The sequence below is a fragment of the Hakea prostrata genome, chromosome 7 (assembly GCF_041222555.1).
Source record: "Hakea prostrata isolate BN-2017 chromosome 7, UWA_Hpros_2, whole genome shotgun sequence".
In the NCBI taxonomy this organism is placed as follows: Eukaryota; Viridiplantae; Streptophyta; class Magnoliopsida; order Proteales; family Proteaceae; genus Hakea; species Hakea prostrata.
In genome coordinates, this window is record NC_142606.1 from 18202724 (window position 1) to 18228142 (window position 25419).

The 25419-nt window shown below is 36.4% G+C and overlaps 1 protein-coding gene across 1 annotated transcript; it reads right to left on the bottom strand.

Moving 5' to 3' along the window:
* Window positions 1-1691: 1691 nt before the first annotated feature.
* Window positions 1692-23358, bottom strand: LOC149010245 (prolyl 4-hydroxylase 1-like). Its single transcript, XM_089163382.1, has 12 exons — window positions 22867-23358; window positions 22053-22100; window positions 20372-20440; window positions 20100-20155; window positions 19670-19735; window positions 18954-19028; window positions 12682-12756; window positions 5551-5621; window positions 5404-5455; window positions 5186-5275; window positions 3190-3282; window positions 1692-2251 (listed from the first exon to the last, which is right to left on the bottom strand). The coding sequence occupies exons 1-12, from the start codon at window positions 22925-22927 to the stop codon at window positions 2144-2146; spliced, it is 864 nt and encodes a 287-aa protein (XP_089019508.1). The 5' UTR covers window positions 22928-23358; the 3' UTR covers window positions 1692-2143.
* Window positions 23359-25419: the final 2061 nt, after the last annotated feature.

Consider the following 25419-nt stretch of genomic DNA (forward strand, 5'->3'; position numbering starts at 1 on the left):
AAGTGAATTGGATTCTTTCCATTTCTTATTTCCAAAGTATAACAGAGTTAAGTGGAGATGGGGTTCAGCTGTCGAGAATTGGTGTTAACTTTTTGTGTGAACTAATAATATGGTGTTGAAATCTTAGTTCTTTCTTCAATCCCAAGTTCCCAACCTCACAAGTCACAGATCACAGCCTTTGCATAGACAAATGTGAATGCGAAGAGTGAAGAGACGTGTCAGTTTGAAACCACACTAAACTTCAAATGGAAACCCAGTAAAAGTTCATCAATGGGGGTGGTAGGCTGGTAGGTATACGAACACCAGAAAGTTTCAACCGTTGCTATCTGGGTGGACTGTTTGACAGACAAAAAAGTATTACCATTTAATCTTTTTCAGAGTTCGACAATTTTAGGCAGGAATGGAGATGGCAGCAACACTGCACAGTGCAGATTGCCGCGTTGGAAGAAATAAAGTTCTCTTTCTTGGTGACCAAGAATTCAGTTCTTGTGTACCAGGGCAGGTCATCTAAGAGAGTGGGGGAATGGGAGGACGAGCTGTGGATCTGGACTCACCAACTAAACATAAGAAAGTTTATTATTTTTTTGGGGGCTAGACCACCCACCATCTAGTGTGAACTGAAATAGAATTTAAAGGACCATCAGGATGTATGATTGATGAATTTGAAAATACAGTTAGGGCTGTTTGGTTACTTAGACTGTGGAGATTTCAAAAATCTAGATATTTGACATCCCTCAAATTTCAAATTTATGGAATTATATTCATAAAATTAACTGTTTGGTTAGCCTGAATCTTTAAAATGAAATCTATAAATTCATCTTGAAAAAATATCTATTGAGTCATGATCCAAATGTTTAGCAACTTTATAATAACCCATAAATCTACATATTCACGTTTTTAGTATAAAAAGGTGAATCCTAGATTTTATGAATCCACACAACCAAACGGATATAAATATCCCATTTGTGAATCAATGATTTCAAATATCTAGATTCAGATAACCAAACAAGCTCTTAACCACCCTAGTTGCTACTTGTTATGGATAAATCACCAAACCGTCAGTCTAGATCGATTCATCCAGTGAATCAACACCTGAATCATTAAGAATCCAATCAAGATCATAGAAACAATCTAGGTCGTCAAGCTGATCAAGAATGTCACCTGACATAAGCTTCTAACACTTGTTTAAATCCGTATAAATAGGGTAAGCACGAAAATAAAGGTAAGATATTGCATTAGAAGACATCTCTCACTAATTTCATCATCCCGTTCATTCAATTTCCCTTTCTCTTTGGCTCTCTGCAACTTTTGTAGATCGAGTCTTATTTTCCATTGCCTAACTTGACACTCAGAGGCGGCTCACCGATTATTCTGATTGGCTCGCATCTAATTTCCTGAGCATGTGCAAGTGTATTAGAAGTGATCTTGAAGTCAATCTAGAGGTTTTGATTCGGTTCAGCCGACGATTCAAGATTTTTTTTTTGGTACGAAGCTGAAAAAACTTCATTCATGAACTTGAAAGGAAATACAGACACATCAAAAGAAAGACAAATACAAAAGATAAATGCATGAAAACAAAAGGTTCGATCTAAACCAAGAAATGGAAATTGACCAAATGTCATACATGCAATAGACAAGGTCATCCTGACTAAGGAATGAATCGAGCCTAAACCCTTAGAATAGTGGTTGAACGAACCCTAACAGGAGAAAGTCACCACCATACTCATTTTTTAAAGTATTCCATAGACACTAATTGATATGCATCCATACTAAAAATAGCTAAAAGATGATACATACCGTATCATACCAATACCTCTCTTTTTTCGTAATGGGCTCTCATTGAATTACACCAAAATATATTTACCGATACAATGTAACACTGTAGATGAGATAATCACTTCATTAATATGATACTCTAAACCTTAATACTTACTAATATCGCGAACCACACTAATTTATCCTTAGCATAGTGGTTGTTGATGATTTTTTTTTTTTTTTGTTATACTGTGCATATATTTTTATTGGTAGAAACAAGGTTCAAGTTTTTATTTTTCATCTTTCTTTGGAGTGGCTGTGTGTGTGAAAGGGGTTTTTTTCTACGTTCACAATTATTGTTGCATGGACACATGAAAGGATCCAATGTTTAAGAAAAGGCTCTCTGCGTCATCCATTTTGTAGCTGACCATTTCTCACCCCTCAATACTTCGCATCCTCCATGCTGGCTATCCATGTCTATATTTCCATCTAGCCCCTGAAAAACACAAGTCAAACGGAATTAAAACTTGGGGACCCTAAAAGATGTTCACTCTTTCACATTCCACCAAAGAATGACAGCTAAATCTTTTTACTAGGAACAGATTAAAACCAAGCAAGGAAAAATAATTGCAATGCTAGATTAAATTTGCCACCTGAAATTAACAGTTTGAATTTATTCAGTTTAGCATGCAAAATGAAGCAAGTTTATGAAAATTGTCTCCTGCGTCCTGATGATATATATCTTTTTCACTATAATGCTACTGTCTATGTGATGGAGAAGTGTGCAAAAAACTTTCTGAGGTGTAATTTCCACAAAGATAGACATAAATTCACTAAATTAAGGAAGAATCTGTGTTTAGGACATGACATCACATGATCAGGGAACTTCTCAATGAATTCACGGATGACAAATTCATAGGTTGATTCATGGATCCAGATCTTCAACCTGTTGCATAAATCTATGAAGCCATTGGCAAAAGTTCAGCACTTACCAATTTGATTAAATCAACAAAGCGGCAAAGTCAAACAGGCCACCAGCACAGACAACCTTAAAACCAAACTGAAAATGAACCTAAAAGAAATTAGAACTCTTACTCTTTTGAACGTTATCAGTTGTCACTTTGGTGCATATGTTGAATGAACCATGGCAAACCAATACTCATCTAATGCTTGGGATTGAGTAATCCTAAATCTTTTACCAGCATATCCACCCAGGGTATGAAGCATATACAGCTATGGATCGGCTACTACAAACATTCATACAAAGATCCCAGAATACTTTATCTGTTCGCTTATGCATCTAATGATTTTTCTCTTCCATTTAACGATGCATTCTGGGAAGGGTGTCAAAAGCCAAGTATCAACTTGAATTCAGCACACAGACATATCTAATTTTGATAAATAAAAAAAAAAAACAGAATCAAGAAAACAAACCATGCTCCAGAACAGCACTGCATCCTCTTTGATTGGTTTTACACACACCCCTTTCACTGTCTTCCCTCCACAGGTGCATTTCCCAGATCCAGCCTGTGATAGTTTGCAATATAAAGCACAGAGTCAACACCCAAAAGGACCCTGTGAAAAATAAATACAAAGGAAATGTCTCCATAAAAATTAATGATAATAATTAGTTTTCATAAATTACTAGGCATTCAAAGAAATGTCCCCAAGAAGTTAAACTTTATCTTGAAAAGAATAAAAGGGATTGCTCTTACAGCACACATGACACATCACAGGCCATAATAGAAAGTACAATGTGCCACTATCCTATTACATGCAGGTCAAGTGTCAATTAGCCAGTAAACAAGATTACACTTTATACGAAGTCTCACACAAATATACAGAGGCATATATGCTCACAGAATATTCCCAGGATAACATTTGTTAACTTCAACTGAGATATAATCTGCCAATACAATAGCAGATTGTGTGTCCTAAAATTTGTCATTGAAGAAGACATCCAGATAAGAATGAGTACCACTCTTGTGCCTTCTTCGAGTGATAGAATCACTTAAAGTAATCCCCAAAGAAGCACAAGAAGTACATACACAATAGTTGGTGCTAATTATTCCAATAAATTACCAGAGCCCAGAGGGAATAATAAGTCAAGATATGACATTCGTAGACTTGACAGCAAGAAAGCAGTTCCTGTTTGCCACATATATAACAAAAACGAGGCATAAATTTAGAAACCAATATTATATCTTATAGTGATGTTGGCTGGTTGTAACGCAACTTCTTTTTATTTCTGTTGAACCATGATTCAGTTTGGTTCAATTTTTTATCCAATTTAAGTTAGGGAATTTAGGTCATTTATAGCTACTTTGTATTTAGGATCTATGTTTTATCCACCATGCATGCAAGGAAATGTGTTTTAATTTAAGTTGGTTTCAGTCAATTTCTAATAGGAATAGGCTTCATAATTGGCTGATGGCTGATCTCTCGTGCTTGAAATCTAGATTGAAGCTCGGTGATTAAAATTCCAGTTGCAATCTTCTTGGTGGTTAAAGTCCAAGTTACTGGAAAGCCTGGAGATGGAGCTGGTGTTTAAGCCAGCCCCTAAACACGCTCTGGAAGCAGTCCTCTACCTCATCTTCCAAACTTGCTGCCACTGAAGAACAGCAACAACAATAAGCCATTGAATGATTGATCCCCTTTCAACTTTTCAGTTTTTTCCCTAAGGCTCATTTGGTTGCAATGGTAATTAAAGGGAAGGAAAGTGAAAATTCATAGTTAGAAAGGAAACTTTTGTAATCGTTATCCCATGTGATTGTACAAGCTACTTAAAATTCATATCATATTTAATAATGACATATTTTACATTTAAGCGTTACTTTTCTACCAAGAAAAGTTCTGTGTTTACTTCTTAAAATCAAAGAGAAATGGATATAATTCTAAACCCTAAAACCCTTAAACTCTGATTTTCATTCTAACCATCAAAAAACATTAATATGACGAGGATATCATCTTCCTTGCAGTCCCTATCCGAATACCAGCCCAAAATACCCCCCCCCATAAAAACTCCACTCACCAGCAACTCCTAGTTCTTCTCGACTGTTCTTAAGTTTCAGCTCAATCTGAAAAATAGTGCATAATCAGAACCTAGGGTTTATAGTCATCCTCTAACCCACCCACCCCCCCTAAATAAAAATAAAAAAAACCCCAAACCCCCCAACAAGAAAGCCTTGAGTTACACATTTAATCTATCTTTTATCTTCCAAGGTCCACAGAAATGAAATTTCAAATATTGAAGTCGATTGTCATAAATAGAACATTTTTACAACATCAACCAATATGTGGCAATCAAATCACCCAATCAGAGTTCTCCTTCCCTTACGACCACCCCTCCCCCTTACCAAGAACAACCCCACCCTCCCATCAAATAAAAGAAGAATGAGAAACTAAGAATGCAATTCAAAAACATACTTACATTAGGAAAGTAAGTTTCTCCTCCCTCAACATCATCAGACAAATACATGAGCATGGTTGCGATTCTTTGACCTCCATCCTCCAAGCTAAACTGGGTGTAAAAGATTTGCACGTACTTAAGCATAATTTGAAGGAAAAAATAGAAAAGAGTAGTCACCAAAATTTACACAAAGAAAGTAAGGGTTAAAAATGGTTAAACTGTTAGAGAGAACAACTTACAGAGTCACTAAAAAAATCATGATGTGGAAGGTAAAACTGACTCTTTTCATACCTGTGTTTCTTCAGATGTTAGCCTTGATAATAGATTACAATAGTCAATCTGTTCACAGGAAGTATTCTGAAAGAAAATCAGTTGGGAACCTCCACCTTAAGACTTGGATGTCCTCTCCATTCTCTTCTGGTACTTGTGAATAAACAGCAATACGTCTCTCAATTGCCTGAACACAAAAAAAAAAAAAAAAGAAGAAGAAAAACACTAAATGGAACCACTCAATTGTAAGTTCTACATTCATCCTTTACAATAGGAAAAAGGAAAAGGAGGCTGTCCAGGAATTTGGCTCCTGAACTGAGACACAGACCCCTACATAATTATGCTGCTGCTCCCCATGCAAAAGCCAAAAAGAATGCCCTTGTTTGATGGTTTCTGTTAGAAGGCATAAAGGCAAAATAGGAAAAGAAAGCTTCTCAAGGCAAAGGTTTTCAAGTCCATATAGGACTCCTTCCTGGAGAAGTCATTTCCTTTTTTGGATTCTCTAGTTCTTAATTTAAATAATTTATGAGGTTTCTCACACCGAGACTGAGGCCTATTTCACTCCTCAAATCTTCTGCTCTTATTCTCAACCTCTTTTTCTCTCTATTCTTCTGATCATTGGCATGGTCTCAGAACTGAGGTAGTGAGGGATCTACACACCTTCGTAACGCAGCTTGTACCTCCTATCTTCACATAAAAACTACTGGCGTTGTCTGCAATTGGGTTTTGATGGTCTTCTACAGAATTTCTGGTGGTTGGGGACAGCACACTATGCTGATTTCTTAACATTGAATGAGAGACTGGTTCACATTACAATGCAAAGGAACCAGGACTCTTGAAGTTTCACTTGAAGTTTGAAGAGTTCTCCATTTGATATTTAATTCTGTCCAGTTATGTTCCAGACTAATTTAAAACTCTAGTTGAAGCTTTGGCCCTAAATTTCTGGTGCTTGAGGAATGGTTTATGAAACCTTATTTGGATCAGACCTGGACTGCATTTGTTTAGTTCCTGAATTATCAGACCTAGTGGATTGGAGACTGTGTTTGCAATCAATCACTAGTGTTACTGACTGTTCTTGATACGGGTGGCTGAGAAAAAAGCCCTTTTTCCACTACTGCTATTCTGCACTTTGAGGATTTGTGATCTCTAGGTCTGATCATTATTCTTGGTGAAGCAATTTTCTGCGGTGGGGTTTGTTTAATTAAAACTGCCGTTGTGAAGGTTTTATTTTTAGGCAAATTATATATAAACCCAGTGTTTGTAATCAACTACATCTACTACCCAAAAATTACAGATGCCCCCTACTGTTAAGAATTGAAAGCTATAAATGAGCAGCTCGCTAAAGCAGTAAGGGGGCATCTGTAATTGAAATTTTTTCAGGGGTAGTAGATGTAATTGATTGCAAACACAGGGGGTCTATATGTAATTTTCCCTTCAGTTTTTGGTTAAGAACTACTCTGAGGAGATCTCAGGTGTTGAGAATAGTTCAGCCTCTTATTCTGGAAGATCAATTTTTGCTGCCCTCGAGTTTCAGAGCTAGATTCTTTATGAAAAATTATTTCTGGAGACATTATTGTCACTGCCACAGTGTTTCAGATTTGATGTATGTATGACTGAACACTTTCTGTTGTTGAAATTGAAGTGTTGTTGCGTTCTGCCCCTAGTTCTTTATTGCTGTTTACTAGTTTCAATTGGAGTGAAAGTATTATTTACTTGGACTGAAGGAAGATTGGGTTACTATTTCTACATCTAAACATAAGTCTGAACCCAAAACTACTATTATTGAAATCATAACATCCACATCTCATCATATTTCTAAATAAAAATTTGACAGGACTGTCAATTTCCATCAGTGGAAAAAGATTCTCTGGGTTGTGTTTATTGTCTGTGGGCAGCAAGACCAACTCACTGCGTCAACTGGTACAAGGAAGACTACAGATGCCCAAATTTTAGGATAGATGTTGAATTCACAGAAGGACAGACCTTTAGCCTAATATTTTGCAAACTTTAAAAGGGGGGGGGGGGGAGGATGAGGAGATGAATGCTATTTTACCTATTTCCTTGGATGTGGTTGCAACGCAAAACCAGTGGAAACAACTTGCATTTATGAGATTTTTGGGAGGCCTTGGAAAGAAATTGGTTCAGTTAGAGCATAGATTTTACGGGAACATAAGGTATCATCACTGTCTGAAACATTTTCCCAAGTACTCCATGTGTCCAGAAAAAACTCAAATGAGACCAGCTCTACCAATAATTCAGCCATAGCATGTTTTACTCCAGACCGTGGCTCTAGTGGTGGGTCAGGTTCTGGACCCACTTGTGGGCGTGGAGGTGGAGAATCAGGTAGAAACCCCAATACTTAGGGAAATTCACAGGGATCCACTAATACTACTGGGAATGTCAATACTTCTCCTCCCTAAGATCTTTCTATCTCTTACCCCTTTCTTCTTCTTTCCTTTTTCATTTCCCTTAATTTCTTTTCTCTGTGATTGTGACTGAACAATGCTGTAGTCACCCATCAAATCTTGTTTTTGTGGTAACAATCAAGTGAGGCAGATTGACGATTTTCCTTTTTTTTAAGAGAAGGAAGATTGATGCAGCACAAGCAGTTACTGTTCACACTACAATAACGTGAACAGTAACCTAGGAGATTGTTCTTCATATTTGGTGAGTCTCAAGTCCAGCTTGCAAGGAGATAAAATTAGAGATGCTGTTTTAGACAAGAGTTTTTGAGATAATGTAGGATTTTGATATTTATTTATTGGGATAATTTTGTGATAGGCCCCTCATATCTCGTGTGTATCTCACAAGCACAAGAAGAAAACTAGATTTGGCGAACAGCAGCTAGGGAAGGCAATCAGATATGATCCTGAGAAGGAGGTTGCTGAATAGAGAAAGCAATCAGATCTGATCATGAAAAGGAGGCTGCTGAATAGAGAATGATTTGCAAAATATTGGATAATATTTACTACTGAATAAGAGGGATTTGGGGATAGGCAGAATATTGCAGAATATTTAGTACTGAATAAGAGAGATTTGGGGACAGACAGAATATTGCAGAATATTTACTACTGAATGAGAGAGATTTGGGAGATTAGGGTTGATTAGGGGTTATAAATAGGGGTAAGATGTGAGTAGTAGTAAAGGATTATTTATGTGAGTGTTTGGGCAGCCGTAGGATGAGGGGCAGCAATGTGTTGTGGGGGTGATTGGCACCATTGTAACCAGTTTATCATTGTTCTTCGTTATTCTATCAATTAAATAATATCAGTTTTGCATTCGATTCGTGGGTTTTTATCAAATCTGACATCAGAGCAGTGATGATCTACGGGAATAGATGGACACCGGATTGTCCATGTTTTCCATCGAATGCAATATGCAAGAATTGCTTCTTGAAGTGTTGTTATTTTGTTGGGAACACCAAAATGAGGAGGAGAAGAGATTGAGTGTGGTTCTCCAACATTTGGAAGGAGATGTGCTAGATTGGGTGTATGATAAATCTTGGTCGGAATTTACTTGGGTTAGTTTCCAAGAAGCCATTACAATATATTTTGGTTATAGCAAAGAATCAAACGAATTTTGAGTTCGCACAATCCTGAAATAGTGATTAGTGTTAGTAAAGACAACCATGCTATGCAATCACAGGGAAGAGGAAGTGGATTGACGAAGGCAAAAATTGCGGATGAAGCCGTGATTAATTTCAGACCTGTTCAGGCTTGCGCCGATAATTGAAACAATTGCATGGAAGTTTTATTTAAGTTTTCCACTAAAGAGAGAGAAGAGAAGAAACATAGGAGGGGGGCACAAAGGCTTTTTCAGATAGAAAGTAAGGTGGATTGGGAAGCAAGAAATCCGGCGAAACCACCATGGCTAATAGTGGTAGCAATGGAAGGGGACTCGTCAGCACCGTCGGAGATGAAACAACCTAAATTCTGGCAAAATTCTGGTGTGACGTGGGTGCGATTGCCGAATAAATTCTTTCCTGATTTTCACCTTGAGGACAAGGTGAGACTGTTGGAGGGGAGTATTGATAGGCCCCTCATATCTCGTGTGTATCTCGCAAGCACAAGAAGAAAGGTGGATTTGACGAACAACAGCTAGGGAAGGCAATCAGATATGGTTCTGAAAAGGAGGTTGTTGAATAGAAAAAACAATCAAATCTGGTCTTGAAAAGGAGGTTGCTGAATAGAGAATGATTTGCAAAATATTTACTACTGAATAAGAGGGATTTGGGGATAGGCAGAATATTGTGAATGATTTGCAGAATATTTACTACTGAATAAGAGAGATTTGGGGACAGACAGAATATTGCAGAATATGTACTACTGAATAAGAGAGATTTTGGGAGATTAGGGGTTATAAATAGGGATAAGATGTGAGTAGTAGTAAAGGATTATTTATGTGAGTGTTTGGGCAGCCGTAGGCTGAGAGGTAGCAATGTGTTGTGGGGGTGACTGGCACCATTGTAACTAGTTTATCATTGTTCTTCGTTATTCTATCAATTAAACAATATTAGTTTTGCATTCAATTCGAAATTGAATGCATAACTGATATTATTTAATTGATAGAATAACGAAGAACAATGATAAACTGGTTACAATGGTGCCAACCACCCCCACATCACATTGTTGTTCCTCAGCCTACGATTGCCCAAACACTCACATAAATAATCCTTTACTACTACTCACATATTACCCCTATTTATAACCCCTAATCAACCCTAATCTCCCCAAATCTCTCTCATTCAACAGTAAATATTCTGCAATATTCTGTCTATCCCCAAATCTCTCTTATTCAATAGTAAATATTCTGCAATATTCTGCAAATCATTCACAATATTTTGCCTATCCCCAAATCCCTGTTATTCAGTAGTAAATATTATGCAATATTCTGCAAATCATTCTCTATTCAGCAACCTCCTTTTCAGGACCAAATCTTATTGCTTTCTCTATTCAGCAACCTCCTTCTCAGGACCATATCTGATTGCCTTCCCTAGTTGCTGTTCACCAAATCCAGCTTTCTTCTTGTGCTTGCGAGATACACACGAGATATGAGGGGTCTATCATTTTGCAAGCAGAATTTTAGTTTAGATAGGTTACATAGGAAATGTTTTAGTTAATTTAAATCGTTAAGAGTGCTGTTTGTTTACCAAAATATGTTTCTTTTACTTTTTAAATCTTGTATTCAGTTTGAAAAAGAAAAGAATGATGTTTTGAATTATTAATTTTGGTATGTGCATTTGCACTCTCTCCCCCTCCGCTCTTCTCTTTTTCTCGTCTTCTTATGATTCTTCTTCTCCCTCTTCCTGTACTACCAGTCTGATCCTTCTCAAGTTTCCCCTTCTTTCCCCTATCTTCTTTATTCTGTCCCCCATTACTTCCCTATCCCTATTATTTATTAACTCAGCCTCAAAAAATAACTCTAGCCTTATTCTTTAAAACATAAGTCCAATGCCTTTTACCTAAAAAAAATGCCTATCGAGTCCTGTTCTCTTTTTCTCCTAACTCTTTTATGCATTCGCAATTATCCTTAACCAAAAACGTAAGAAAAAAAAACCCAACATTATCTATTTGGTCCACAATAGCATATGCTGTGTATTTGGTCTACAAAAACCTGGTGCTGTCTAGTTCACAGTAGCCTATACTGCCTATTTATCACTGGAGATTTTATATATGAGACTTTCCTTGTTTGGGGGCTCTATATCTTCTTTTTTTCAAGCAGTTACACTATTTATTCCCTGCCTCCCTTGAGAAGTGCTTTAGATATAGCTACTGAAGGCTGCACTTTTATCTTTGTTTGAGATGGCTAGCTACTGTTAGTTTTCTTTGTGAAATACCCCTGACATTGGTGCTAGTTGCTACTACTATGATTTTTGTGGATTAAGGTTATTGTTTACGACAGCTTTTTTTTTTTTTTTTTTTTTTTTTTTTTTTTTTTTTTTTTTGTTGCAGTTTTGATTCAACATTAAAAATTTATTTGTCTACTGAACTTCCTAATGGATAATGTGCTTGAATAGATGATGTTACCTGAATGAAGTTCTCTATGTTTACATAATCTTTATTAGGACTATTTATGCACAAGACTGGTGCTGTTCTTAATATGGGATATTGTTGTCCCAAGCTGGAGCCTTTTGATATAGATATACTCAAAGGTTGAGGGGGGCTGTTGAAAACTACTCACGACAGGGGAAGTGTCCCTGTCAGGGAATGGTTGTGTGTCTTAGGTTAGATTCCTCATTGATTTATTACTTAGACCGTTTATGTTTTTAAGTTCCCAGACACCCACAGGCCATTCCTGGTGTAAATGGAAAAAAAAAGTCGATTGTCAATCAAATATTCCCCTACCTGTAGGAAATTTAACCCTGTTTGCAGCCTCCATCTCCTGGATACCTCCATCTAAGGTTCTTCCTAGGCAACCCTAAAATTAACCTGGCTCAAACCAACCACCAATTTACTTCATATTCAGATGGAATCTAGAAAATGCATTTGTATAGTTGATTCTAATTGAAGCTTATCTGATCCTTAGAAACCCTAGATTCCCCTGGAATTCTTTTTTCAAAAACCATGGAACAAAACCATAATTTGTTGTTTCTTCAAATTCAGCAATAACCCACCATCAGTGGAACCCTATAATCCTAGACCCTCACTAACAAACTCCCCTACACTCATTTGACATAACCCTATCCTCAAACATTAGGATCTACCAGACCCTAACCCTAGTTTTGACCTAAAACCGACCAAACCAAACATACCAGTTCGTCCTGGATCTTGGCTATTACTGGCTGCTAGTTATATCCTTTCAAATGTAGGACTACTTTAGAAGGGGCATTGAACATTTTCCTCGTGCAACATGCTTTGGAGCTTGTAAACTAAATTGTTATCAAATAGCAAAACAAGATTATAATGTACTATAGTTGATTCTTTAAAACTGGCAGTACAAACATTTAGTTGATTGTTGAAAGCACTGTCTCTGTACAAGCATCTCAAAACAGGATCAACATTTAATACAAAAACTCCACATAAACAGCCAAAATAAAGCAGGATCATTGCTCATCACCAGGAAAGCAGTCCCATACCTTACACAGTTACAGGCCTGACTTGTTAGTTATGCCAGGATTAAGGTTTCCAATCATATCTATAAACTCGATATCGACAATAGTTCTATATGATTAGAAGCCCCTTTCTTGGAGTGAAGTAAATATACCATGCTGTTCATAGAAAGAAGCATAAACTGGACCTGAGACCAACCTGTATAATTGGATTCTTTCGCTCTTCTGGATCCAAAAACATACCAGTGCTTGTTCTAGTGTCACTTTTAATTCCCTGAGGTAAGAATGAATAACATAATGGTTGGTAAAGACCAAATCATACTTAACCAGTCAATTGACCTGAAAAGAGATAAATATAGAAGCATATTGGTTTTTACCTTTTTATTGGTTTTTTGTTCTTGTTTTTGGGTTTTTTTTTCCTTTTTTTTTTTTTGGGGGGGGGGGGGGGGGGGGGGGGGGGGGATGCTTGGCTGCGAGTGGATTGCTAATGATAATCAGGAAGCATCTGTTGCGAAGGACCAGAATACGTAGCCCCAAAAGATGGGAAACCCATAGACCTAGTATTACACTTGGCTAGGACTCCAATAGCCACTCCTTTTATACAAACAAGCTATGTGGTTAGCGAGTATATGTATGCACTATTGCTCTGAATTCTCTACAGTTGATGTCCAACAGTTAACTCACCAAGAATGCCATAGTTGGAGAACCTTTTATTCAGATATGCTAATTCAACACAATTACTACACCACTACATGGTGACACCGTGAGATAAAGCAAAAGAAGGCCCAAGAAGAGTAATAACTCTAAGGTTTGGTCCGCAATAGAACTACCACTCCTAGAGGGACCGTATGCCAGTAAATCAAAAAAGCTAGCCCAATGTGGAATTAAATAACAGCTGAAGTCAACAAAGGCACAAAAAGGCATTCAAACATTTAACAAAAGAAATGAGGAAACCTATCTGTGCCAGGTTTCAGATGGAAGCTAAATACATTCTTGAAACCTACCAGTGAAGTGGCAGGTTAAGGTGAAGGATATGATGATGATCCAATGTCCATTCCTTGCAAGTTTTAGGGACGAAAATAGAGCTGTTGTCTGTTAGGAAACAGGAAATGTTAGATCCAAAATCCTGGCCTTGAATGCTCTTAGCTAAGCCCATTCCGGCCCTAACCCTAACTCGGGTCCTAAAACTTGACCTTGAACCATGACAAGCCAGCCCAAGCCCAAGCTGGCCCTGATTGTTCCTAATTGGACCAGGTCGGTATAGGTTGGCCTTATCCTTGTCCCTATCACTGTCTCTATCCCTAATTGACCCTATCTTCCCTGACCTTGGCTCTGGCCGTAGCAAATCTTATATGAAAAATCAATTGTTCAAACCTAAAAGAAAACACAAATACAACTAGCATTAACCTAAAACAAAGTAAAATTTTAGCAATGATTTCTTTCTCAATCTTTTTGTACATTGATTTCATGTCTATTTGATATGAAGAATCAATTGTTAAATTCTAGAAGAAAATATATATTCACCAGCATTAACCTAAAAACAAAATAACATTCTAGCAATGATTCTTTCTCAATCTCTTTGCAAATTGATTTCATGTCTATTTGATTGGTTATTTATAAAAAGTGGAAAGTACTCCACATCATTGGAGGCACTATCCTTAATCAATAGTTAATATGGTAAAAACATTTTTTCTAATATATTATGTCAACGGATCTTCACAATTTAGATTTTCTCTTGAAAACTCTTTGTTTTAAAATTTTACTTACATGTTCTAAATAGGTTTGCCAATCTATAAAAATTATGCTCTGGTGCAACAATGGTCGTTTACAATATATGCTAGTGATGAGAACAAGGTTGAGTCCCCCATAATTGGGTCCAAAACTCAGGCCTAATGGGTGCACCATAGGGCTGGCCAAACCCTTATATGTAGGGGTGTAAGTTTGGCCCTAGTGGCTCCCGCGCTAAACCTAAATAGGGCCTGGGCTCAAGATTTTGACTCTGAGAGGCGGGTCAGAGCTAAAATATTCTAGCCCTTAATCAGCGCTAAAGGGTTGACTTGGGATTACTATTTGTCCCATTTTAGCCCTGATTCTAACCTGATTTTGTCCATGATCCTAACCCTGATTTTGGCTCTGATGCTGAACTTGATTTTGACCTTGATCTTGACCTTGATTTTATCCCGGATCTTGACCCTAACTTTCATCCTAATATTGAGCTTCATACTAAACTTAATCCAAGCCCTGATTTTAATCCTAAGTCATTCTGATCAAATGAGTTCACTTAGTTTTATTAAATATATTTATGTAAATAATTGTTGACTTAGAATCAAAATTCCAATCCAATTAAGTTAGGGTGTTTTAGAATCAAAATTCTAATTAAATTTGGGTACATTCTAAATTCCATAAATTCAAGCTCACAAATCATTACTCTTAACCTAGGGCATTCTACAATCAAAATTCCAATTAATGGGCACTTTTTAATGATCATTACACAAAACAAGTTTAATTGAGTGTAAATATGTATACTATCCTCATACTATAAATAATAATTGAAAACCAAGTCAAGTCCTTCTTGCACCGAAGGGTAATTTTTATAAATTGACAATCCTAATTTGAAACATCTAAGTAAACTTTCAAAATAGAAGGTTCTTCAGAGAAATTAGAATGATATGATCTACAGATTAATTTTTTTTATATGACATAATGTATTAAAAAATATTTTTAACCATATTAATTGTTGTTAAAAGATGATGCATCAGCCTCCAATGATGTGAAGTATCTAAAATTTATTGTATATCTTTATTATTAATGAATCAATCAAATGAACATGAAATCAACTTGAAAAGAAATTGAAAAATAAACCATTACTAGAATGAAAGTCGTAGTTTTTCTTTTTGTTTATAAGAATCTTATTTTTCAATCTGGAATTGGCCAAATTGTAGGTTTTATTCCCAAAAAACAATCAATTTGGAAGAATAAAATTTTATTAACCTATGTTGTAAGGTAAATGTTATTTTTATATTTCTACTTTTTTTTTAGGTCAAAATAATTGGTTTTAGTTAATAAGGTATAATAGATATTTTATTGGACTGGTTTTTATCTTTTAAAATGTATCTACTAGTAAAGACTACTAGAGGTGTGACTGATATCTTGATTTGTTTTGTGGTGACATTAAAATTAGAAGACAAATCACGAAGTGCCACTGATAATATATATTATATAGAAAACTCTTTTACACTTCTTTAAAAAAAATTTAATGTCTTCTATATCGATTGTGTGTATTTTAAAATTAGAATCATGAAAAGTATAAAACTCTAAACATTAACATCAAATTGCATTGGTTAGTCACTTAACTATACAATACATTTACAATGGACCAATATTTTTATATATTAGATGGTTCAAATTGTACAACAGGTTAGATTCAAAATTAACAAGTTAGATTATGCATATGAATTATATATATGATTCAAATTTGATCAGGGACAGGGTTATGGCCAATCAGGGATAGGGCCAGGGCCAACCCGTCCCGACCCAGTTAGGGACACTTAGGGTAGGCATGGGCTTGACTTGGCCCATAGGGCTTAAGGCCAAGGACAAGAATTCTAGGCCTTGAATTAAGGTCAGGGTAGGAATGGGCTTAGTCAAAAACATATAAGGCTAGGATTGGGATTGGAAAAGCCCGGCCCAGCCCGGCCTTGTTGCAACGCTGCTTATAGGGGTATTTTGGTTATTTTGATAAATCTAGGTGTCTTAGGTCTGGGCCCACTTAGTCCAGTGTGTCATTTGGACCTTCTATTTTTATTTTTGTTTATTATTTTGCAAGTTATTTGAGAGTCCCTGTGTAGGTGAGATTCCCAGTTAGGTTGAGATCCCACAATTTAAGCATAATTGTTAGGACTCCGTTTCTACTCTTAGAATTTGGACTGGAGTCCTCTAGAGTTAGTTATTGAGTTTTTGGGGGTCAAAATACTTCATCAAAATTAGAATTAAAGAGGGAGTCCCAATTGGGATCTATTTTAAATTAAGAATCCTTTTTGGATAATTATGTGCTATATTTCAAGATGGTTTCTTTTTATTTGTGGTTGTTATTTTATTGAGTTGTAAAGATGATCCTAGTCTTTAAGGGATTCCCTAGTTGAGTCAAGTTAGATTTCCTTAATAGAGTCCACATCTTTTCCCTCCACTTGTAAGGCTATAAATAGCCCACCCTACTTCATTGTAAGAGAAGTTGAATTTGATGAACACAGTTATAGAGTCTGAAGGCAAGTAAGGTCGTGCTCTTCTTGGGAGGGCCATGGCAGATTTGAGTGTTTTCTTCAAGTTCAGCCATTCTTCTTCAACTTCAGCAACCAATCTTCAAAGTCCAGCAGCATACCTTCAACTTTAAGTAAGTATACACAATCCCAACCCTTTCCCTACCCTTAGCTACCCTCGCAAACCCTAAAACCATAACCCTCATGCCCTTATCACTCCTTTCTAATTTTCAGATTTTTTCTTTGACCTAAAATTCAAGGTCAGATCTTCGACAATCGATATGTTAGATCTATCCCAAGCTTTACAAACATCATCCGCCTAACTCTAGTGACCTTTCCTCCCAGTTTCAGCCCGAATCTGACCAACCCAAACCCTAGTCTAACCCTAACCCAAGTTCCACTAAAACTCTTGTAACTCCCAAACCCCTCAACCAAACCCTAAACTCTTTTAAGATTAGCATCCCCACCCCTTCTCCTACAGTCAACCCCATTCCCAATCAAATCCAATAATCCCAAACCCTTTAGGACTCTTCAAAAACATCCAAATCCATCTAGGACTGAGCTAAAGATATTAGACTTAACCTGAAATTATAAAATATCTAACAACAGCCCCTTCCCAAGCCCAATTGAAACCTTACTGCAGCATTCTTTAAGCCCTAACTTATATAATCAGCTAGGGAATCCAAAACAGCGGCAGCCAAACCTTGGTATCAGCCCTCCCAAGCCCTAAACCCCCTTATACCTAAACCTAAACCCATTCCCAGATCTGAAATTGAAGTAAAGCAAGGAGTTAGCCTAATCCACATGGTATTTTGAGTAAAAACAGCTGCTGCCCACTGAGGTTTCAGCCCAAACAGCAAGGGTTTAAACCCCAATTTGCTACTGGTTATAATTGAGAGGATCCTGGAAGGCTAACCCAGACCCTGGGTTACATCATCTAGTCACCTCTTCAAATTTCTAAAAAGTCTCAAGTTAAACTTGAATTTATTTTACATCATCAAAAAGCTCCTGAACCAGTTTAATTGGAATTTTGATCCCAAAAGGCCCTAGTATAAGAGTAAAACAAACATACTCTCAATAGATTTATGGCCTTCAACCTTTGGCCTATAAAATTTACTCCAGTTAGTTGGAATTTTGATTATAAACATCCAGTATAATCAGATTTTAGATTTCCTTTACAACACTATAGAGGGCAAACCTAGAACCGAAGAAATGGCTGAACTTGAAGATTGATTATAATCAAACTTTGCTTGTGCAGAAGCCTTTGGCACTGATTATACTGGAGTAGCCAAGAGAAAAAGGGTGAACCTAGTGCTGAAGGCTTCCGCACAAGCAAAGTCTAAGGGGCAATTTTCCTATGCAACCTTACACCAGTAAGTTTTGGTGGGAGGTTGTTTCGATACCTTGACCTAAGGCCTACAACTATGGTCCACCAACCATGGCACCAAATAAGCCAAGCCAATTGTTTATGTAAAACTTTTAATAAAAATGTAGGATGCAATCAATGACAATTTATTTTTATGGTAACATATTAAAAATAAAAAATAAAAAAAAAGACAATAAATCATTTATTTTTACCAAATGACAACAAAAATAAATAATAATAATATAAAAAGGAAGTGGAGTCATGGGAACCACTTGAGAGTCAAAATCAACAATTGGGTCAAGGTTAATTTAAGGGTCAATATTAAGATTAAAATCAAGACCGGGCCAAAATCAGGGATGTGTTGGCATAAAGCGTGACAAAAACTGATCCCAAGCCAGCCCTTGGCCCTTATTTGGGGCCAAAATCTAGAGTGCTGGTCTTGGGGCAAGTCCGAGCAGGTTAAGGGGCCAAACTTGCACCCCTAGTGCAGACTCTACTTGGGCTTATTTTTGTTTGAATGAGCTAGGGCTTCTATAGGGCATGGACCGTTAGTCCTTTTAGTTTAAAATAAGTATTAGGTCCATTTAATGGGACTAGAATGGGGTCCCAAGGGTGCCTATAAATTTAATGGTGAGAAATTGGCCATTGAAAAGCCGTTTGTAAAGGAGAGAGGAAGAATACAGATAAATCAAATAAAGTGTTAGCAAGGATATCGACAATTAACAAGGAAATAACAAATTCACTTGTCCAAGGAAATAACAAATTCACTTGTCCAAGAAAAAAAGATTCGGAAGTAAATATATTCTACAATACATTATTAGGAACAGGTAAAAAGAACTAGTTACATGCCTTCCCAGTTTCTCTGTCAACCACAGCGGAAGTTCGAAGGCGAGGATGGGCAATAGCTCTGAGAAAATCACATTCCTGCAAGCATCACAAAGAACTCATTTTCTAACCCAGTCCTCTGTTCACAAGGATAAAAGCCTCTGATACCAAGTTGAGTAACAAGAAGAAAATGATTTTACTTGTCCTGAACTTTTAAGGTTCTTAAAATCTATATAGAACTTCAGAAACATTAAAGTCTAAACCTACCAATGGAGCTCCCTCCTAACTTTGACAATGAGGGCCTCCCTACATTGACAATAGAGGTGGAGAGTATCATAGCTTAGGTCACAGATCACTGGGTCATCTGTTAATATGTTGCCATTCCATTCAAGTGTCGCAAGAGAATAAAAGTCCATCTAAAACAAGGCAACCATAACAAATGAGAGAGCACATCTACTGGTGATACCTCCGTACTCAAAAAATTACGGAAGAGAATATGGGGGCCTCCCTTTGTTGACAATAGAGGTGGAGACTATCTTGGTTTAGGTCACAGATCACTGGGTCATCTGTTAATATGTTGCCATTCCATTCAAGTGTCACAAGAGAATTTAGAGGTGGAGACTATCTTGGTTTAGGTCACAGATCACTGGGTCATCTGTTAATATGTTGCCATTCCATTCAAGTGTCGCAAGAGAATAAAAGTCCATCCAAAACATTAGAGAGCCATCTACTGGTGATACCTCAGTACTCAAAAAATTACGGAACAGTATTATTCGTGGTGACCAGCTAAGTACTTCAGGTTTGACCTGCACCAAAAAAAAAAAACACGAAATGAAGTAGAACACAGTATACAAGCCTTAAAGAGAACCTACAGAGGAAAATAGAAAAGCTAAAAGGAACAATGGCAAACAAATACAATATTTAATACTTCAATAAGCTGCATAAAAACATCTTAAAGGTTTATACATATTTTTAAAAGGACAAATTATAGATTACATTGTTCAGAGAAAGAGGAACAGAACAAGATCTTCTTTCAAAAAAGTTTTACCCAATTGTCACAAACTACTAGAAGTATTTGAAGATATCGAAGTTTACATGAGATAAAATGTTAACCAAATTTCAGATGTAAGTTAGAACAAATAATCATGTAGACCAAGATCTAAAACATACAATACCAAGACGTAAGATAACTGCCTCTTTGTCATCAGCCCAATGAGTAATAATACCTGAAGTCACAAGTTAGGACCAAATAAGAATAACATGCTGCACTGAACTCCAAGGACCAATGCAATGATGCTGTATGCTACCATTCTATATTGTTGTTGAGAAACAAGCAATTCAGCTATTGCAAAAGAAAACTCCATATAGAACTTGATACTGCTGACGTGTCATTTACTGATATATCTATGGTCTAAACATAAACCAATAAGAATCAGACCAACCTCTTGGCAGTCCAAGATAGCCATTATGTTGACTTTCATGCATTCTCAAAAAGGAATGGAACTTGGTGCCTAGACATAAAGAATGCAGTTCTTAAGAAATCAAGCAACATCAATACTATAGGAAGAACAATAAAGTGATCCTACAAAATTTAATAAATAGGATACCAGGATAATTTCTAGATGAAACAAAGCAAAGAAACAATGAGTACCAACAGAACTCAATCATTCAATATGAGTAACGGTTAAAATGAAAATGGCAGATGTCAAGCGTGACAGCATAAAAATTGAATTATGCACTGGCTCAAGGCAGTCAACTGGGGGGAAAAAGATACTAAAAATGAACAATACGTCATCAAGGAAATGTAAACTGTTTCAGAATTGGAATAGGACTTTCCAATCATGCCTACTCCACATTCTTTCTTGAAAATACCAACATGCGGAGCTCATTTTTTATTTTTTCATGCCTACTCAAGGTTTGAAGCACCAATATCAGATAATCTATTGAAAGGATGATTTTTTGAGAATTTTATTTTATCAAAGATAGGGGTGGGCCTTGGGGCGATAGGCAGTGTACGGAAGTTGTAGCCTGAGATCAAGGGATCGAAACAGCCTCTCCGCAAAAATTGTCAGGGTAGGCTCTGTAGGAAAATTGCCCCCCCCCTGCAGACTCTACTTGTCTGGAAGCCTTTAGCACCGGGTTTGCGCTTTTTATATTGTATCAAAGATATGCTAAGATATATATATGGAGAACTTTAGGAACAAAAATATAATATAAACAAGCAAAACATGACATATCATGCATTAACAATAAAACGGAGAACAACATAATGCAGATTCACCATGAGTCATATAACGCAGTGGGCATGTACAGCTGGTGGGTTGGGTAGGAGAAGCTGCAGTCTGCAAAAGACGATCTAATAAATTCCTTTAGTGAGAGTCACACTCAGTTACAAAATTTCCAAGATTTCATCAGAAATATGACTTCTTGAACAAAATATGGTATTTTTTCTCGAAATGGCAGTTCATTTCAGCCACTGAAACACTCAGATTATCTGAAATTTCGTCAAGTTTTTGAACTATGCTTAGTGGCTTAAGCCAGTAGGTTAATTATGTCAGCCAATACAATTCGCTTAGCAGTTCAAACTAGTTTATCATTAATTGATCATTTAACATCACAGTATAATAATAATTAGAAGAAGAAAAAAAAGTGTTCAAACACATGCAATCCAAAGTTAAATTACATTAGCCAAAAAGCATCATTACAATGTTATATGTGACAAATCCAAAACACTGTCACTGTTTCTTTGTGTCCATGTCTCTTTAGCTGCAATACAGGACTAGTTGATATGATTTTTCAATTCCCAACTTGCTTCAGATAGAGAAGAATTTAACTATCAACCAATAATTAGCACGAGAACTTTGCTTTAATCATTTCCCCAGCCATTACTAACATAAACCAATGTGCTAAAGACAATATAAACAAGTTAAATTATGTTTAGAGAAATTTTAAACATCCACATACTTCAATACCAAAGGAATCAAATAAACTAAAAACAGAAACAGGTCTCAATCAGTGGCACTGATGCATAAAATACTACAAATTTACACACATCCTAAGGAAGAACATCTAGATTATGATCAGGGACTGAATTAAAATATATAATCACAAAGGAAAACTTACTAGATGACTCTTCCAACCGTTGTATAACTGCTAACTGAAACAAAGCACCTACATACCCAAAATATCAGAGAAATCATTAATACTTCACAGTGTTTCATAGATATTTGCTACTGGTAGCAAGTTGCAGCTGGTTTATATTCACTTCTTGACAGTACCAATGTAGATAATGAACAAAAGAGCTCATCTTGTTGTAACCAATGACAATCTTTTGATTTCCTTTGTCTTATTCCCAAAAGTCAGCTAAAACCGTTAAAACCGTTATGTGATTCTCAAGATCTATTGTTATCTCAGACTTTCTTGACTCTTGAGTACACGTGAGAAAAGACAGGGTTTTTCCCTCGTTGGAAAAAAAATATATGTTTTATTCTAGAAGGGTAGAAAAGTGTTGTATAAAATCTTGTATTGAACAAAGTATATCAGTAGAGTATATAGCGTCCAATACTTGACAATAACTAACAGAAATGTATAGCTAGTATAACAGACATAAGGTAACAACTATTTGTTTTACCATCTTTGATTACAAACAAGATTTTCCTAATTCAAAAACACTGTTCATGTAGATCAAACCAATTTTACGATCTAGAGCATACCATTCACAGAAGCAGCCCTTTCCTTAAAAACTTTATAAAATGACCATACTCCTACCCAACAAGGGAAATATTAAAATAACTTCAATCAGAGTAACTAAAAGTCTCAATTTGCCAATTATACCAACGAACAGAGATTTTCAATCAACCCAGACAGAGGAAAGAGGACTGGGGCAAGGAGGGGAACAGCCATACATGATTGAATCAAATCATGGACAGAATTTTACCGATTCGCATTCCGAAAGTTACGAAGGTTAGAAGCCCGGTAACGATTTTCATTCTAGCCATAGCCCAGAAGAGGAAAAGACTCTGTGTTCCAGAAAGGATAGAGAGGGATGAGTGGCGATGTCAGGCACATACAGGAGATTGTGAGAATCCCTTCGTCAAAGGAATTTATATTTTGAGCAACATCAGCTTCAAGTGTTTCAACTCCCATTGCTTTCGAATTTCGATTGCTCCCCTTCTTTCCGTCCGTTTTCGACTTCTTCAATTAAGCGGTTTCGACTGAATCTTCAAGAGAGAAACTGGTGTTCGGTAATTAGTACACTGCGTCGGTTTCTTCTCTGGGTGGGATTTATGGTTGATTTTATTTTATGATGGAGCTATTCAACTTCTCTCCCGGAGTAGCAGATTCGGCCGTTTGGGGAAATGGAAGCATGCACCGTCACCGCCACAATTCAGATTCTCAGTTCGAATCCCCATAAGAAAATAGGAGGGAAAAGTTCTTACCCACAAAAGAAGAAGAAGAAAAAAATGTTTACCAAAAAAAAAAAAAAAAAGAGAAAAAATAACGAGAAAAAGAAATAAAGGGAAAAGTCGTCTGACTGAGCGCGTGACTTATATACTATCACACTTGCTCAGCTGGTTTTTTTTTTTTTTTTTTTTTTTTTAATAAACTTCACTCAAACAAGAGAAAATCGAGCTACAGCCGAGGAGTCAAACTCAATTATAGAGAGGATCCAACGAGAGAAAATAAGCCGAACTATCTCGCTCGCCAAATATAGCCCTTCCGAGATAAAATGTCTACACACGAGTTGCTTTTCCTATAAATGTGTTAGGCTTTACTATTGATAAATTTTGACTTTAGATAGTAGATATCATCTAAAATCGAAAGTCTGTCACATGGACCTTGTGTTTCATGATCATTCACTGCATTGATCAAATCAGCACAATCTGATTCTAAAATCACCATATCATAACCTTCTCCTAGAGAGTATAAAGCATACCGTCTCTCAGTGCTAAGGTCTCGGCTTCAAAGACGGATTGGGCCTGGGCGGGTTTTGAAATAGCTAGTACACATTGCTCATCTGCATTTCTGATGATAAAACCCAACCCACAACTACTTCTTAATAAGAAAGAAGGTCAAAGGTTTGACTCTACACAAAAATGAAAGTTTAAAATCAAATTTTGGTCGTCATCAAACTAACCATAAGGATTTGGGGCTGGTAATGATAACACATCTTAATAAAAAAAAAATCATGGGTTTGACTCTATAGAAAAATGAAAGCTTAAAGTCAAATTTTGGTCATCATCAAATTAACCATAAGGACTTGGGGGCATAAGCCCGGGAGATGGAAAGGAGGAGAAGTGGGAAAGTATGGCAGAACAAAGCTCCGAACCCAGAACTTTATTGATCTTATTGTCTCATAAGAAGTAGCTAGTGCCAAAAGCACATCCACCTTGATTATGATGTTAGTGCCACAGTTTTGTTGAATTTTGGTTGGAGTTTGTCTATAAAAATAGCATTAGGTTTTGTCCTTTTTACCCCGTATTAATTGAGGGTTTTATGTAAGAAATGCTAATTTGAAAACCAAGATATTGCAATCTTAGGGGTTACCAAAACCATTGAATATGAGTCCATGCAGAAATATATTGATGGTGACGATGTAGATTGACTTCATAAGTGTCTAATGTCTCAACATGTAAAAAACCAAAGAAAATAAAAACTTTTTTGGTATATGAAGTTCATCCGGTTCAGCTTGCACGCACCTTGATTACATCCTCAAGGGGGATGCTTGTCGTCCGGGTCGAACCCATGATTTATCCACTGAGAAGTATGGATCTTACCACTCTACCAAGCATTGACAAAATAAAAACTTAGTATATATAAAATTGGCAATGTATAATTATATCCCAATTATACCCCAAAAAATTACACTAAAAATTGATATACATATATAATTTAATGTTAATGCATTATAATCAATATGAATCCCTTTCTACCCTAAAAAAACAAAAAAGCCAATACTATGTCTTTAAAAGTTTTGATCATAGTAAAAAATTTCTATTAAATCATGACTAATTTAAAGATTTTCAAAAGTATGCGTAGAAACATTGATTTGGATGAGATTTTCTTTGTCCATAAAGACTGGTTAATCTTTTTAGGTCTTCCAATATCTTAAAAGATTTCTTACAACCACATCAACTCTTAGTGTTCTTTTCCTTTTAAATTTAGATCAGCAAAGGGATGCTAAAGTAATGTTCAAACCCAAAAAAAAAAATTGAACCAATTGACTGAGGCCAACGATTTGAGACAAAACCCTAGTGTTTTTTCCCTTGATATAGGAAGATTTGGCCCATGAAGTTTAAAGTTTCTAAAGGATAATGAAGGTATGGGGTCTTTGAAAGCAACCAAAGCCAACAATCTTGGCAAAATAATCTGCATTTATGGGTTCCACCATAAAGAGAAGAGAAGGGCGGTTTCTTTGCAAATGTTGGTGGTCATAAGTCAAAGTCACTTTGCAAGATTAAAGAAAGACACTCATATGTTATCTAGCTCA

Excerpts from the sequence above, each read along its gene's own strand:
- LOC149010245 (XM_089163382.1), bottom strand. The coding sequence starts at position 22,927 with ATGGCTAGAATGAAAATCGTTACCGGGCTTCTAACCTTCGTAACTTTC. Across the intron at positions 20,156-20,371 it reads CTATCTTGGACTGCCAAGAG|GTATTATTACTCATTGGGCT; the intron begins GTTGGTCTGATT and ends TTGTGACTTCAG. Across the intron at positions 5,456-5,550 it reads GAGGACATCCAAGTCTTAAG|GTATGAAAAGAGTCAGTTTT; the intron begins GTGGAGGTTCCC and ends GAAGAAACACAG.